General features: G+C 44.6%; 1 protein-coding gene across 1 annotated transcript in view; it reads right to left on the bottom strand.

The window, feature by feature from the left end:
- Positions 1-538: 538 nt before the first annotated feature.
- Positions 539-17,881, bottom strand: part of chrm4a (cholinergic receptor, muscarinic 4a) — a 53,497-nt gene continuing 36,154 nt past the window's right edge. The window contains exons 3-7 of the mRNA XM_086147797.1: positions 15,885-16,039; positions 15,023-15,224; positions 14,855-14,944; positions 13,634-13,903; positions 539-2,647 (exon numbers count right to left, since the gene is read on the bottom strand). Of these exons, the coding sequence (XP_086003923.1) occupies positions 2,402-2,647; positions 13,634-13,903; positions 14,855-14,944; positions 15,023-15,224; positions 15,885-16,039 (963 nt within the window). The 3' untranslated portion in view covers positions 539-2,401. The remainder of the gene's footprint in view (positions 2,648-13,633; positions 13,904-14,854; positions 14,945-15,022; positions 15,225-15,884; positions 16,040-17,881) is intronic.

Below are 17,881 nucleotides of genomic sequence, written 5' to 3'. Positions count from 1 at the left end.
TCAAGGTGACCACATACTTGGTCCTTCCATCTGATGAAGTCCCATTATATTGAGTGTCTCTCAGTTTGCTCCACCTACACAATTCTCTACCACTTGTCCTTCCTCCTCACTATTGTGTCTGTCTCGTCCCAATCGGCCTGTCATGCATTTTGTCTTCAATATATTGGATTCAAAAGAATCCCCTCCCACATACATGGGCCTCGGTAACATCGGAGCAGTATCAAAAAAGTTCGGTACTCAATTAAAAATGTCAGAGCTTCCACAAAAGGAATTTTTAAAAAGGCGTGTGTGTGTGTGTATGTGTGTGTCTGTGTGTATCTGTGTGTGTATGTGTGTCGTGGTGGGCTTTCTGAACTCAGAAAAAGCTAACTGTAGATTTTTGATTATAGACTGCCTTTATATATTGTACCTTGACGTTCCACTCCACCTTGTATTATATTTTTTTTTTCAGTGTATCTTTCATAAATATAATTTCAATAACAACAAAATAATAATCTGTCTTATTTTCATATTTTTTTTAGTAAGATTCTTCGGATTCTTTTTGCAGATTTTAAGGAAACCTTTGGGGAATTTCACATTTTACCTTCCTGGCTCATCAAACTCTTGTGAGTGTTTTGAGGTTGTTTTTATTCACAATTTTGAAAAAAATATTTATGTTGTGGTTCTCCATTAAAAACTAAAACTGATGAGGAAAATGTTTAGATTTTTTTTCCTTTCTGAAGGAATTTGACACCAGCTATCACCAGCATCAGCTGTACAGTCAGCTGACCTGACTGAAACAGGTTTTGGCTAGCAACTAGCTAGCTCGAAGATGCTAATGTAGCTTCTCATGCCAAAATGAATGTGATGTTCAGTACGGTAGCCGCAGGTGTTACCATCTACAGTACTTTCTAAGTCTACTTTTATATTATGTTGTTATTGACTGGCCTTGTGGAGGTCAATGTGGAGGAACGGAACCTGGAGGTCATCAGCCAAAGGAAAATTAATGCGATTTCTTTCTGATTTCCTTCGGTTATGACACATTGTCAAATTTCTCTGAGTGTACATATAAATTATTTGTGTCAGTAGCATCTTTGTCAGCCTTTGGAGAATTATCTTGGGTCTTGCAGCTACTCGCAGGTTTACCACCTGAGTGTTCAGAACACCAGATCCCTCTGAATGTATTCCGGTCCAACCTTCGGTCATGACCATGTCCTTGAGATTACAGGCCTCCATCTGAGTGTCGCTGTTCAGTTTCTTCTTCATTAGTTGACAGCGATTTCACCTCCTCTTCTTCACTCCTTCGTGTCCTTCCTGTTCTTTTGTACTTCATTTTCTGTGCCCGTTCCTTCCTAGCTGCCTGCTACAGTAGTCAAATGTTGATATTAAATCAAATGTTGGATCGCAATGACAGCCCGGCTGTGAGTTTCATCCCAGCATTTTCATAAACAACTGATTTTCAAGGGGAGTCGATGTTGATAATTCGTTGAGTTTAGATCAAACACACAGGCGCAGTTTGAACTGGAGGCTCACTATTCGTCCCACCACCCCTTTCCCCACCCCAGTGGTCGTGGTTTGAAATGTCAGGATCTGAGACTAGTTTGCCAAATATTTAAATTATATATTGTAACACTTACCTCATAATTAAATAGAAAAAGACAAAAAAAATCACTGTCTAATTCTGTAATTTCATAGGAGCATTGGCAATGTTGGAATAGTACTTCAAAACAAACAGATAAATAAATAAATAAATAAATCAGACAGTTGCCTCAAAAAAATCTGAACAATCGGAATGAACTGGAAAAGTAATCACTACCTAAATAAAAAAAAAAAAAATCAACAAAAATATTTATTATTTGAATAACCTATTGTCCCAATTTTTAAAAACTCCAAATGCCAGATTTTTTGGCATTTAGCAAAAGGTGTGTCCACTTATAAACTTCAAAAAAGAAAAATCAGAAAAATCAGTTTAAATTATGCCAGAATACTTCCCAAATTTAAATTATATTTAGTTGTTTTTTTTGTGAACCGCCAATCTTCAGTCCTAACTGCACCTGTGGTCCCAGGTTGGACCCCATAGTCATGCCGAAGGGAGATTTAAACTTCAGCCTAATGAACCGTCCAGTGTCTCTCCGACTCCGGATTTTGTTGCCCGTTCTGTGCGGGATGTGGGCACAGGGAAGGGGGAGGGGAGGGGGAGCTGGGCGGTTTAATGGCCCCCCCGTTTCACGCTCACATTCAGAACCAATGGGGACGACGGCCATCATTTGCAAGGTAAGCATGACTGCTTCTCCGCTGCAGGTGCCTCTCATGAGCCCCACCATTAAATGCACCCACCCTTGCCTATTATCATTCACCGTTTCACCGTACTCCAATCCCTCTGATCCCACCTCGACCCCTCTCTTGCTTTTCTCTCTCCTTCTCATCTGGTGCCGATGTTCTTGTACTGGCACAACAGCAGGTTCTTGAAAGTCTTTTTGAAGGTGGCGTTGCACAGGGCGTAGCAGGCAGGGTTGATGGTGGAATTGACGTAGCACAGCCAGTAGCCGATGGCCCACACTGTGTCTGGCACGCAGGACTGGCAGAAAGTGGAAATCAGAACCATGACGTTGTACGGCGTCCACGTTATGATGAAAGCCAGAAGGATGGCGAAGATGGTCTTGGTCACCTATAGAAGGAGTAGAGGGGAGAAAATGAAGTAGGGGATCAGATATTTCGCGCCAGGCAGACAAAGGTTTATTTTAGCCCACTTTAATGCGGCCTGAAAATCAATTTGGTGCGTATTGAAATGAAAAGGAGCTTCCATTTAACTCAGTAGAACATTATTATGCTGAACCATTTGCCTTTTAGAGGCGGGAGACTCCAGTAAAGTGTCTTAAACACATTTCTTTTTAAATTTCATTATTTGGGTTTTTTCAGGTATATGTATGCGCATATCCACATTTATATCTTTAGCAACAACTTGACAGTTCAGCCCCTCAATGAACAATAACAAAATAAATTATCAAGCCAGCCAGGCTAATAGTCAAAAATTGCATGTGAACATTTGGCAAAAACACTACCAAAAGTCTTCTTCGCAATTTTTTTTCATTTCTTTTGCTTTACCGCTGAATAAGCTTCCTAACAATATGGAACAATACATATAAAATGCGTATTTATTCATTATCTACTGCTTATGCTTCATATATATATATATATATATATATATATATATGTATGCAGACTGAGCTGAAGGAGAATATCGCAGAGGGCAAGGACAGTTATAGGAGAAAGCTGGAGAGCAAACTCCAACAGAACAACATGAGGGAGGTGTGGAGTGGGTTGAAAACCATCACTGGCCATGGAAAACAAGGAAGCTAGATGATGGTAGGAGACCTGCATGAGGCCAACAAATTAAATCTGTTTTTCAATAGATTTGACGAAGAAGCCCTTGCCCACCCTCCCTCCAGCTCTGCTCAGGACTTTCCTCCCCCTGTGCCCTCCCCCCTTCACCTCTAAGACTTTTCCCCCTAGCTCATGCACCTCTTCTGCTTCCCTGTACGATGTCTCGTCAACACCTCAGCCCTCCTGCCCCCCACTGGGACTCTCTCCACCCCCTCCTGCCATCTTCACCGCCGAGGAGGTGAGAAGAGAGTTCAGTCGCCTTCATCCCAGGAAAGCCCCTGGCCCTGACGGATTTAGCCCCAGAGTGCTGAAAAGATGTGCCTCTCAGCTGTGTGGGATCTTCACACATCTCTTTAACCTGAGCTTGATCCAGATGGTTGTCCCTGACCGGTGGAAAACCTCATGTCTGGTCCCAGTGCCCAAGAAAAAGCATCCCAGCACACACAGCGACTACAGACCAGTGGCCCTGACATCACACGTCATGAAGTCGCTGGAGAGGCTCGTCCTGAGGCAACTTCGTACTGTTGTCGGACCTTCGCTGGACCCCCTGCAGTTCGCATACCAGCCCCGGATAGGAGTGGAAGACGCCATCATCTTCCTGCTGCACAGAGTATACACCCACCTTGAGGAGGCAGGGAGCATTGTGAGAGTCATGTTCTTTGACTTCTCCAGTGCTTTCAACACCATTCGACCTGCCCTGCTGAACAGGATGCTTCTAGACATGCAGGTGGATGCTTCACTCGCGGCCTGGATCAACAACTACCTCACAGGTCGGCCGCAGTATGTGAGGCTGGGGAACATCCCGTCAGACACCATTGTGAGCAGCACGGGGCGCCACAGGGGACGGTCCTGTCTCCCTTCCCGTTTACGCTCTACACCTCAGACTTCAGGTTCTCCTCGCAGTCCTGCCACCTGCAGAAATTCTCAGATGACTCTGCCATCGTGGGCTGCATCAACAGAGGCCAGGAGGAGGAGTACAGGAGCGTGGTGGACAGGTTTGTGGAGTGGTGTGGACTGAACCACCTGCAGCTCAATGTGTCTAAGACAAAGGAGCTGGTGGTGGATTTCAGGAAAAAAGGACCCACCTGAATCCGGTCACCATCAGGGGTACAGAAGTGGACATTGTGGACACCTACAAATACCTGGATGTCCACTTGGACAATAAACTGGACTGGACCTTGAACACCAATGCCATCTTCAAGAACAGAGCCGCCTGTTCTTCCTCAGGAGGCTCAGATCTTTCAACGTCTGCAGGACCATGCTGCAGATGTTTTACCTTGGTGGTGTCCAGCGTCATCTTCTACGCTGTTGTATGCTGGGGCAGCAGGCTCAAGACAGCTGACACCAACAGACTCAACAAGCTCATCAGGAGAGCTGGGTCGGTCTTGGGAGTGGAGCTGGAGTCTGTTGTGCAGGTGTCAGAGAGAGAGGGATGCTGAGGAAACTCCTCAGCAGCATGCACAACGTCCATCACCCCCTGCAGGCCACACTGACATCCTGTCAGGGCTCTTTCAGTCGTTGATTGATACCACCAAGGAGCTCCACTGAACGCCACAGGAGGTCTTTCCTACCCGAGGCTATCAGACTTTTTAATTCCCCTTCCCTCAGCCGCAGGGAATCTTCAAATCTTTGTACTTAAGACCTTAAAACACTTGATAACCTTAACCTTGACAATTTATATTTTATTGTATTTCTCATTTTTCTCCTTCCTACTATTATCTATTACTGTTATGTTTTTGCTTGAAACTCTGGCACAACAATTTCCTTCGGGATAAATAAAGTTGTTCTCATCTCATCTCATCATATATATATATACAGTATATACATATATATATACACAAGAAACATACACAAATATATTTATATATATATATATATATATATACTGCTCAAAAAAATAAAGGGAACACTTGAACAATATAATGTAACTCCAAGTCAATCACACTTCTGTGAAATCATAGTGTCCACTCAGGAAGCAACACAGATTCATTTTGACTTGTTTTAAGGACATTACATCAAAGTTGGATCAGCCTGGAGTGTGTTTTTACACTTTAATTTTGAATGTGATTCCTAATCCAGACCTCCATGGGTTAATACATATGATTTCCATTGATCATTTTTGTGTGATTTTGTTGTCAGCACATTCAACTGTGTAAAGAGCAAAGTATTTCATAAGAATATTTCATTCATTTAGATCTAGGATGTGTTTTTCAAGTGTTCCCTTTATTTTTTTGAGCAGTGTATATATATATATGGTATGTGTCCTCAGGCCCATCCTTTACACCCTGTTCACCCACAATGGTGTGTTGCCCCCCATGAGGACAACACCATCCTGAAGTTCACAGATGACACCACAGTGACATCATTGGCGGAGACGAAACAGCCTACAGGACTGAAATGACGAGTCTGGTGAAGTGGTGTGAGGACAACAACTTCACCCTCAACACAGACAAGACCAAGGAGATTACAGTGGCCATAAGGAAGGAGAGGAGCCTCTGTTCCTCTGCTCCTCCTCAGCCTCTGCTCCTCCAAGGTCTTGGGGTTAAGAGGTTGAGCAGCATCAAATGCCTGGGTATACAAATAAGCAAGGACCTCACTTGCTCCCTCAACACCACGCAGATGGTTAGGAGGACTCAATAGCAGCTGTACTTCCTGAGGAGGCTGAGAAGGTTTGGTATGTCGCCTAAGATCCTCAGCAACTTCTACAGCTGCATTGCTGAGAGCATCTTGACCAGCTGCATCACTGTGTGGCACAGCAGCCCCAGTGCTCTGAACCGCAGATGCCTGGAGCGAATGGTAAAGACTGCAGAGAGGATCACCAGAACCCCACTGCCTTCTCTGTAGAGCATCTACCACAAGAGAGCTGCCTCCATTGCCAAGGACCACGCCCACCCTCAACATGGACTTTTCATACTCCTACCCTCCAGCCAGAGATACAGGACTGTGAAATGTAGAACAACAAGACTTGAGAACTCGTTCGACCCGACTGCCATCAGAATCTAAACAGCTGACACTCATTCTTCTTTTCTGCAATTTAAATGCAGCACTGCACATTAAACTACTACAATTTGAACTGTCTCCCAGGTCCTCGCCACCTCCTGGGATGTTAGCTCACCTGTGCTCGAGAAATTCTTGAGAGGTTGGATGCTGTTGGGGATTTCTTCTACAGTGCCTCCTGGCCTTTAATCACTCCCACATTGCTTCTCCTATGACAACGCCAAGATTTCGTTTATCTTGAATCTCCTTTCTGACAAGGCCATAAGACAAAACGAGGCCCGGTTCCAGGACCCATCCTGCTTTGCTTCCACCTTCAAGGAATTCTTTCAGGAGTTCAAGCTGACCATCAGCCAGGATCCTGACCACCGCACCCAATCTCGGGATGCTCACACAGGGTCAGTGAACTGTTTCCAACTTTGCCGTTGAGTTTGGGATATTTGCTACTGTGTCTGGCTGTAACTCTCCCGTGCTGAAGAGTGCTTTTTTTCACGCCCTCTGTGACTCCTTGGCGGATACATCTGCTCCCTTGTATGAGCCAGAAGCCCTAGCCCTCCGGTTCCAGAACCAATGCAGGTCTATTGGTGCCGCCTCTCTCCGGTTCCAGAACCAATGCAGGTCTATTGGTGCCGCCTCTCTCCGGAGGAACATCAACGGCGAATACTATCTAAACAATGGCTCTACAACAGATCCTCTAGTCATTTTGTAGCCTCCTGTCCTGTTCCACCAAGGAGAGAGGGCTTGCAAGAAGATGCAGGAAGGCTGGTAAGCTATCTCAGAACAGGTACCTCGACTCATGCCCCCTGCTACTCTTGATTTTATTCGCGACACCCTCTCAGTGCATTCATTGACACTGGATTTGCGTGCAGAATCTGATCGATCACTCTCTGGTCCAGCAGTCCAACACTGAACCCATGTCTCTGCCTGCACCATTGAATGTTTCTGCCCCAAACAGTAGGGCCTTACCTCAGATAACCCACAAACCAAGCCCTTAGAGTTGATAATTTCTAGAAACCAACGTGAACAGACATCCTATGCTTCCCCACGTTGCACTCACCCACTGTCCTTGGCTTCAACTGACTCCAGCACCACAACCCGCACCTTAACTGGTCTGAGCTAAGGTTTGAATCATGGTCATCTAACTGCCAATCCTTTTGCCTGCAGAGTGCCATCCTGCCAAGTCTGCTTCCCCCGATCCCGAAAAAGCTGACCCAGTTGACTTGTCCCCAAAGAATCATGAGTTCAGCCAGGTCTTGAACAAAGAGAAGGCTCATTGTCCTCCTCCTCAACGCCCCTGCAATTGAGCAATAAGTCTTCTCCCTGAGGCACCGCTACAATACTGTCAGCTGTATATTTCTTGTCTGGAAAGGGTGGCCCTGGAGAGGAACATCCACGAATCACTTGCTGCAGGAATTATCCACCACTCATCTCCCCTGGGGGGAGGATTTTTTTCTCTAGGTAAAGGCTGCACGCTCCAGCCTTGTTTCGACTACAGAGGACTGTAGTCCGTAGACTGTACAGAGGTTGTCAGCCATTGAACCTGCTCAAGGTGCAACTGGTTTTTCCATGGTCAACTCCTGCAACACCTACCATCTACTTAAAATCTGCCAGGGAAACGAATGGAGGATTGCCTTTAAGACCCAAGAAACAGCTGGTCATGCCCTTCGGCCTTTGCAACGCCCCAGCTGTTTCAAGCCCTGATTAACAATGTACATCGTGACTGTCTGAGCATTTTTGTTTGTCTATCTGGATGACATTCTCATCTGTTCAAAGTCTCTCTTGGACCAACATAAGCATGTACAAGTGGCCCAGCAGCCACTACTGGAGAACTGCCTCTACATTAAGGCCAATAAATGTGAGTTTTAAGATCCCTCAATTGCCTTTCTCGGTTACATCCTGGAGGGCGGACAGCTTTGTACAGGCCCAGCAAAAATGAAAGCAGTCCTGGACTGGCCAATTCCACAAACACTCAAACAACTCCAGAGGGTCCTAGGGTTTGCTCATTTTTACCACCATTTCATTCAGAATAACAGCCAAACAGCTTCTCCACTGAACACCCTAACCTCTACGAAGGCCCCCTTCTTGTGGACTTCTGAAGTGGAGCTTCTCCCAGGCACCCATCCTCATCCAGCCTGATCCCCACGAGCAATTTGTGCTTGAGGTCAACACCTCAGACAGGGGTCGGCGCAGTCCTTTCCCAACGCTTAGACTCTAGAATGCTTCAACCTTGCATGTCATACTTTCACAGGTTATCCCCAGCCAACAGGAACTACGATGTGGAGAATCAGGAACTTCTTGCAATCAGGCTTGCTTTGGAGGAGTGTTGGCATTGTTTGGACTGGACTGGTAGTCTGGACTGATCACTAAAACCTAGCTTACCTACAGTCTGACAAGCATCTTAACTCTCGTCAGTCCCACTGGTCTCTTCCTTTTCCCGGTTAAACCTCTCCATCTCAAATCGTCCATGGGCCCAAAACACAAAGCCTGATGCTCTTTCCCGTCAGTTCTCTGATTACAGAGACCCCAGCTTCCATCCTGCCGCCCAACTGCACCGTTGGGGCTCTCTCTTGGCCCATTAAAGATGTTGCCAACCATACCCTGGCACTGGTCTACCCGTCAAGACATAAGTCCCCACCTTGGTCCGCCCTCGTCTCATCTACTGGGTCCATTCCTCCAAGTTTTCTGCCTATCCAGGTATCAGCCGATCCATTGCCCTAATAAGCCGCCATTTCTGGTAGCCGTCAATCCAGAAGGATATCAGGGACTATGTTCCTTATGTCTGTTCTGCACACACAACAAGTCCGACCATCTGCGTGACTCCTTCAACCTTTGACCATTCCAAAGAGAACCTGGTCAAATAACTCCATCGACTTTGTCATTGTCCTTTACTGCCTCTAAGGGTGTGACCACCATCTAGTCAAGCATATTTTCTGCCTCCACTGCATCCCCCAAGAATTCTCATCCAACCATGGACCACAGTTCACCTCCCAGGTATGGAGGCAGTTTTGCCTCGTACTCGATGCTAGGGTCTCCCTCACCTCGGATTACCACCTCCAGTCCAATGGTCAGACGGGGCGGATTAATCTGTATCAAGAGCTTGGCCACCCTCAGGTGCTTCACGTCCACCAACTCCTCTGAATGGAGCCAGTTTCTCCCCTTGGTTGAATATGCTCACAATTCACACATCTCTGCTGCCACTGTTCTGTCCCCTTTCGAGGCGTCCCTGGATTACAAACCATCACTCTTCCCCGCAGATGAGTTGAAGATTGCCACCACTTCAGTCCAACACTGATCCGTCACTGCAGGCGCATTTCTAAGCAAAACCGCCGCTTTGCTGACTGAAGGTGGACTCCTGTTCCCGTCTATTTACCTGAGCAAAGAGTCTGGCTCTCATCTCGTGACATTCCCTTGAAATTCACCTCTTGGAAGCTTGATTCCTCGGCCCATTTGAGATAGAGTCTGTAATCAACCCCTCTGCGATTTGCCTCTGTGTTCGCCCGACCTTCCATGTATCCCAGCTCAAGCATGTCCATGCTAGTGCCTTGTGCCCTCCTTCTACGCCCCCTCCACCCACCCAGGATGTTGGGGGGCACCCTGCATACTCAACCTAGGGGAGAAACTGGCTCCATTCAGATGAGTTGGTGGACATGAGGCACCTGAGGGTGGCCAAGCTCTTGATTGATTGCTGGGGATGGCAATACCTGGATAGGGAGGGCCATGGCCCTGAGGACCGATCTCGGGTGCCTCCCTCATTCATCTTGGATACATCCCTCAAAGCCCCCCACCCATCACCAGTGATTGACCAGGCGAATAATTCAAGCTGCAGTTGATCAGGCCTCATCAAGCAGAGGATATGAGGAGCCTGCTACCAGCCCCTCGGTTCCAGATTGTTGGTTGTTCCTTGCTTGTTTATTACCCCCTTGTATTCTTTGTCTAGCATTTCCTCACCAGCTCATAGTTCCTGATGGTCAACTCCTCTCCTTGCCAGCCCCTGGTTCTGTCGCCCCTGGTTCCTGAGACAACCCTGCCCCAGCACAGCTCTCGTCAATAAAACCCTAAAGGCGCCCTACCTCCTGAGCGTCCTTGCGTTTGGGTCAGACACCTTCTTTAAACCTGACCGGGATTTTGTGTTCCCCCCCAATTCGTGCAACTGCCATTTAAAAGAACTGTGTACTTGTGTACCCTTTGTGTACTATTAGATCCTGCTACTATGGCATTAACTGAGCCTCCTCACCAAATGCCTCCCCTCCTCCCCCACACTGTAGCTGACAGTCACGTTTATGTCTTTAAAAAAATGATACAATTTATCGCTAGAGTGCATGTACATATGTGGGAGATGAAGGGACACCAGATTACAATGGGGGAGGAATTAGGGAAGTGGTAAACAGCGATGTAGCAGTCAGCTGACTCATCCACCTGATAAGGATGAGCTGCTGTGGCAAATCAACAGCAGTCGGCTCAGTTTGGGTTCAGGGCTTTGGACCTCGTGTCTGCTTTTTTTTTTTTTTTATGTCCGCGATCAATATCTAACACATTCCAGATCAGTATTGGCGATTAAAAGATGGGAACAGGATTAAAACAATTTCAGTTTTGCCATAAAACCTTGTGGATTATGATTTTTTTTTTTTTGTCTACACTTGCTGAAAAGTCGTAAGTAAACTGAAAACAAATGCAGAGAATAATGTAATGAAGTTCAGCTTTTTTTTATTTTGACCTTTGCATTTTATCTCTGTTTGAAGGATGTTTTGTTTTTTTTTGGTTTATTTTTCATCTTATGATGAGTCACTTGATTTCTTTCCAATGTTGTTGATTCCTTTTAAGATAATTTTCAGTTAATTATTGCAACTTTTTTTTAAAATAAAGAACCAAAACCATTCTCAGCCTTAAATAGTTTACGTAGTTTGCTCAATCCACTAGGCGACTCAGTGAGACCCCCTGAGTTGCTGTAAACTGTGCTCAGGTTGAACTCACCTGTGAATACTGAAGTAACAAGCAGGTAAGAAAGGGTTGAAATATCTCCAAGTCTGGATATGTATTGATAAGTGTTCTTAATAACATCTCTAGACTTGAATCAGTTCTAGCTACTGCTCAGGTTTCAGGAGAGGGTTAACTTTCATTTCATGCAGCCAGCTAACTGGGACTTTGACTGAATCCAGATGTCTGCAGTCCATCATGACAACTCCATGTTGTATTTGTGAAATGCTGTCATTTTCTCAAGAACTCTGTATTTGCCCATGTTGTACTCATACAACTAATGAACTCCCTTGAAATATCCATGATGGCCAGAAGATGAGTCATAATGATGTTTTGATGGTCCCCAGTCTTTCCTCAGATTCCCCTGGAAACCTGTCGGAGGCTCTGAGCTCCTCCGAGCGCTGCGTAAAATGTGAAACGCAATAACAAAATCGAGGTAGTTTTGAGCTGCTCTGCTGTTTATCAGTCAAGCCCAACCGCTGACTACAATTAGAGGCAAATTGCTTTACATCCCCTCCAAAAGCTCCAATTGCCACTGATGCATTAAGGCTGAATAACTCATGATATGGCATCACATTGATAATGACTGTGAAATTACCTCTGACCTTTGAACTCAACCACTTTTTTCGTGCGTCAGACAGAATGTTTGCGTCAAACATGAAAGATTTTCATCAAGCTTATAGAATGAATTTCAAAATGTTAAAAAATTCAATTATCAGATTCCATTGTGCCTGTTGCCAGTGGGGATTTGAAGGCAGAGTTCATTTGATATAATGCTATATTTTATGAAGATGGTCAGATCCTTCAAAAAACAAAAAAAAATATGAAAATGTGTATTTCAATGTCGGTCTCGGCTTCGGAAGAAACACCATGAACGTGCTCCAGACAACAGTACATAAACACAGTAAAAAGTGTAAAGCCAAAGCCTGTTGGCCCATTAGGCAACAATGCAAATGCTAAGGCCAGCATGGCCTCAAGGAGGTCCCACAAAAAATTGGGAAAAAAATAATCAGCCAACAAACTTAGTTTTTGATTAAAATTAGAATAAACCTGCAAACAAGCCTCGGTGGATGAACACACAAACAACAAACTCATGGGCCCCCAGCATTGTGGCGTTGTAGTGTAGCGGCAGTTGCGCATGCTACTCTTTACAACATTCATTGTTGTGTTCTAATGTTGTAATGCCTTTTTTGTGCTTTTTTTAGTAAGCTACTCCTCATTTTGGCTCCCAAAAGGTTTCAAGTGCTTGTGCTAATGGCATTAATAATAATAAGAAGTTAAGAAGATGATCTGAAGATGGAACTAATAGCCAAACTTGAGATGAGTATTCGCATTGCATATCTCACAAAGCACTATGACATGATTAAGTCAACCATCTGGACAATCCTGAAGAACAAAGATGCGTTAAAGACAGCGGATGTGGCTAAAGATGCAACGTTAAAAAAAGCAAAGTTGAAGTTAGTTTGGATTAATAGAAGACAGCTTGCTGAAGATAGTGTTAACGGATAGCGTTTCCAAGGGTCTCATATGCGAGACGCTCTACTTTTGATGATTTAGAGAAGGAAAGGCCAAGCCCAAGTGCCGGCAATAAGAGGAAGAACACCAGAATTACAGCACTATGTATTTTGCCACAGAGTAAACCCATAAAAAAGTTTTAAAAGGCTGCAGTTTTTTGAGTGCAAACATTTTGGTTTGCGAACTGAGTCATAAACACAAATTAAATTCATAATCTGAGATTCTGCCTTAGTTACTGCTGACTCTTAAGATGGAAAAACCCATATTAATTCAAATGTAAAGCATTCACCAATTAAAATGACTTCAAATGATGGTACCAAATAAGCCCCCCTTTCTCCAGCCTGGGGTACTTTGGGGTATTTAAAATTGTATTTTGGGGGGATTTATTTGTAATTTCTTAAGCACGTAAAGCGGGTGACATTTTATCTTATAAATTCTGATTTATCCGATTTATTTTGCAAGCATATGTAAATCACTGACGGAGGGATGGGCGCCATATTAAAACATTCCAAGGGCACCACACTGGGTAGGGATAGTTCTGGAAAAAATTTTTTTTAAAGTGCTGGTATATTCAAGAAGTAGTAGTCAAAATCGATTGCACTTTTGGGTCTTTAGAAAAAACATAAAACAGGAATAAATTGACTCTTCTAGTCAAAACAAGCCATTAACATATTCATCTATTTTGGATCATAACCTACAGCAGAGATACTAAAATATAAACTCAGCTCACTGACTAAAACTACACCAAAAATACAATGACCGTGACGAGGCCATATCACAGACATACCTTCTTTTCTCTGGCGGCCATTTGTCGTTTCCTCTTCACCTGGCTCCGGGCAATGCTGGCGAACTTCCTGGCTACCGTTCTGGGCCTACTGATGGGGATGGAGTGTCTCTCAGCTCCTTCCACAGGAGGGACGATCTCTATGGCTGTGATGCACTCGTCCCCAGCCTGCTTGGTGACGATCTTTATTTTGGACCACTTCGAGGAGGGGTTGATCTTGGCTGCGGAAGGATTGGCCGTTGTCGTGATTACTGGGTTGGGATTTGTCGCAGCCTGGGAGAGAATCCAATGAATTTTAGTCGGTGAATTGTCCCGGCCTCTGATCTTTTTTCAATTTTTTTCTTGAAATGTGCATTAAATCCAGCAAGTTTCTGGAGTTCACATCCCTCACTTGGTCTTTACAATTCATGAAATGCAACATTTTTCCAATATGCACATTCTTGATCATATTCCACAGTGTCAGCACATCCTGATTTCTTTACAGATGCCAATTTACTCCTCTGCTAACCTTGTAAAGGTTAAAAATATGAGGCTCACATCGTGGTATGACTAACTATGTCTATGTGCTGACCTGAGAACACCTTGGGATTCTCCCAAGAGATCTTGACCAAGTGGATGGGAAGAGGGAAGTGTGGGTCTCCCTGCTTCGGAAGATAGTAACGTATGGGTGGATCTCTTCCCCAAATCCAAGTAGATTTTGGGCTTCCACCTCACAGAGATCACTCCTTTGTTTGATTCCAACAGGGTGTCTTTTCTGTGTTTGTATGGTCTGCCTAGGTTATTTCCCAGTCTAAAACATGCAGCAGGTCCATTGGACACTCTGAATTGGCCAAATGAAAGAGTGAGTAGTTTGTTTCTTGATATGGCCCTGCGATCCACTGGATGATGACAGCAAGGGACAGGTCAGCAAAAAACAAAACAAAAACAAAACAAAAAATATTGGCCATCACTTAACTGCTGTTAAAATCAACAGAATTACATTTGTCAGATCCTAGCTAGATCCTCTATTCTTGAAATCTGCCTTTCATTATGTTTTGAGGCTCCTTTCATATTTGTACGAAATCTGAATAAATAAAGTCGGGCTGGAGTCAGAAATAAGCAAAAAAAAAAAAGATGGATTGAGTACATTTGATTTTTGAGGTTATCGTGAACTCATTTATTCACATCTTCAATTTCACCCACAATCCCCGAGACTGACAATAAGTGACGGGTATGTTTGTATACCTCGGGTGCCGCCGCATTGACGGTCTTCCCCTTGGGTTCTGTCGGGGGAATGAAAGCTGTGGATGAATCGTTAGAGCTCTCCTTCTCCTCCTGCAGAGAAGAGACAGGGGGCGATATTTGAAGAAACCAAACAGAGCCTTCTGGCAATGCTCCAGGTGTGGCGGGTACCTGTGTTAGCCCCGGACTGGGCTGCGCCGGTGCCTGCGGCTGCTCCGCTTTGGTCTCCTCCACTCTGCCGTTCTTCACCGCTTCCTCCGCGGTGGTGTTGGAGTCCACGCTGAATTTAGGGGTCAAGCGTGGGCTCGCCTGAGGGCTGGTCTCATTATTGTTGTTCTGCTTCAACAAGTGACTCTTAATCAAGCTGGGAGTTCTGGGAAATTAATTAAAATTGCCCAGCGATGTTAATAAAGTCATACATCTTTAGATAAGCCAACAAATTGCTGGACGCTCCAATGAAAGCATACGTATTTCTATAATATACTCTGCGGCAAATTAAAAACATGGCTCTGCTGCTTCTTCATATTTATGTTTCGGCACCTTGTTTTTATTCTTCTTCTCTGTATGCGTTGACAGTCATTCATGCACGTATATGCATGAATGACTGTCATTCCACAGACATATGGCTGGGGGGGGCGGCAATTTTACCGAGTTGGACAAAATAAAAAAAAAAAACAATGTATATGAGTTGTGGTTTGCAGCAAGAAAAACGTCTAAATTTACAGTATTTGAAAGATCTCTTGTGAAAATCCTAATAAAAATAGAGCTATCTGAGTTGGCAAAAGAAATTGAGCAACATCGTCCTTGTCATATATATAAATAACTTTCATTGGTGGGTTTTTCAGAAATATTTTCAATGTAAATGCACAAAATTCAATTTCTATGCACAAGGACAAGATGTGAACAGTGTTATTTGTGTTTTTCACTTTCCTGTCATGTTGCACGAAAACAAGTCTGCTTTGCAGTGGCAAAATAAAAAATAAAGTGAAAACTGCATTTAATATTTCCTTGTCACTTCAACCGAAATTCTTACTTTATTCCCTTCTTCTCTTTCTTCTCTGGCTTGTGTTTGGAGACCCTGCTCCTGGAGGCCAAGGAGATGTGGATGTACAGGACTGTCATGATGATGACAGGGAGATAGAACGCCGCTATAGCCGTGCCGAACGTCACTGCGGGGTTGGACAGGAACTGCAGGGGGAGACGGAGAGGAAAAGCTGAGCAGACGAGCCGACGGGCCTTTTTTTGATTCATCTCTTATCAGTCAGAGATATGTCAGGAACGTGGACAGCCTCGGCAAGAGAGGGGCAGAAAAGGGGCCAATGCTGTCTAGCAGTACAAAGACGATGGAGATGAGAGACCGAGCCGCTCTGCGCTTCTTTACACCTAATCTGTCATGGCCAATCTCAGAAAAGGACGTTTCCCTTCTTTTGCAAATTGTTCTTTCAACAGCAAGGGGTCGTCATTTTCGTGCGCACTCGCACGCCAAGGAGACTGGGCCTGGGAGATTTTACAGACCTGTGCTACAAAATACCACCCGCCAGCTGATTTTCAGCCCTGTTGACGACCTGCACTGTTAGTCAATAAATGTTTTTTCATCATTTAATAAAAGCAGAAAACTCATCAAAGTGTGTGATTCTACAAGTTGACAAGTAAGCATTCATTTACAGTACATTCGAAATTAGCTTCACGTAGTGAAAGAACGTTGCTCTTTTAAATGTATCATAAGCTTCTACCCGGGTCTCTGTCAGCACTGCACGATTTGATCACAAAGAAAAAAACGCTCCGAACCTTGAATCATACGGTCTTGCAACTCCACCAGTGGCAGTCAGAAAAGTTAGAAATCATTGAAGAACTCCCGATGGACATTGTTGTCTTTCAGTGAGTCAATACTGCAAAGGATTACCTGTCCACTTGACTTTACAAAATCATTTCTCGTTGTTAGACCTATTCGGTCAAATGAATGTGTCACTGAATCTCCCCAAGGCGATCAGATAACTATCCTTCTTCAGCTTATCAAGTCCATCCTCAAGCAAAGTACGAACAACTGGTGATCTCTGGCCTCTCTAATTTTAAACAGGAATTTGTGACGTAGCAGGGGCATCTTATTGGGATTAAAATAAAAATTAAAAAATAACTGTCATCACAAGCCTTTTGATTGTATTTAAAATGAAAAGCCTTTAATGGAAACAACTGTTTAATTGCTTTAAAGTAAATAAAATTAATTAAATTACTTGATATTGACGCTTGACTGGTTTAGACGTATACCATTACTAAATAGTAATGGTATAAATATTGTTTGATCGCAGAAAACTCAGGGATGGGAGGAGTTTGGGGAGACCATGGAGAAAGACTTCTGGTGGCCTTCAAGGAGATTCTAGTCCACCATTCGGCAGCTCAGGAGTGGGAAGCAGTGCTCAATCAACACTGTGTACAGTGGCAGCGGTGTGCTGCTGAGCTCAACTCGAAACGTTGTAGATCAGCAGCAGGGATATCTCTGAAACCTCCTCAACCCTGTTGAAATGCCTTCCAATGAGGAAGCAGAGCCACTGGGGGCGCGGTCGCTGAACCAGCTCTAATCACTCGACAGGGTCCTCAAGGGGGCATGGGAGTTTAATCAACCAGTCTACATGTGCTTTGTGGACCTGGAGAAGGACTTTGACCATGTCCCGCGAGAACAGCCCGTATGATGGGTGTCCATCATACGGGCTGTTCAGTCCCTGTACAATTGGTGTCGGAGCTTAGTCTGCATTGCTGGTTGTAAGTCAGACCTGTTTCCGGTAAGAGTTGGACTCCGCCAGGGTTGCCCTTTGTCACAGATTCTGTTCATAACTTTTATGGACAGAATTTCTAGTTGCTGCCAGGGTGTCAAGGGGATACGGTTTGGTGGCCGCAGGATTGAATCTCTACTTTTTGCAGATGATGTGGTTCTGTGGCTTCATCAGGCCATGATCTCCAGCTCTCACTTGAACAGTTCGCAGCCGAATGTGAAGCGGCCAGGATGAGGATCAGCACTCCCTAATCTGAGACCTT

The sequence above is a fragment of the Fistularia commersonii genome, chromosome 6, assembly GCF_037954325.1.
Source record: "Fistularia commersonii isolate RoL2024-O1a breed Wild chromosome 6, RoL_Fcom_v1.0, whole genome shotgun sequence".
Taxonomy (NCBI): domain Eukaryota; kingdom Metazoa; phylum Chordata; class Actinopteri; order Syngnathiformes; family Fistulariidae; genus Fistularia; species Fistularia commersonii.
This window is presented reverse-complemented; position numbering and strand designations above follow the sequence as displayed.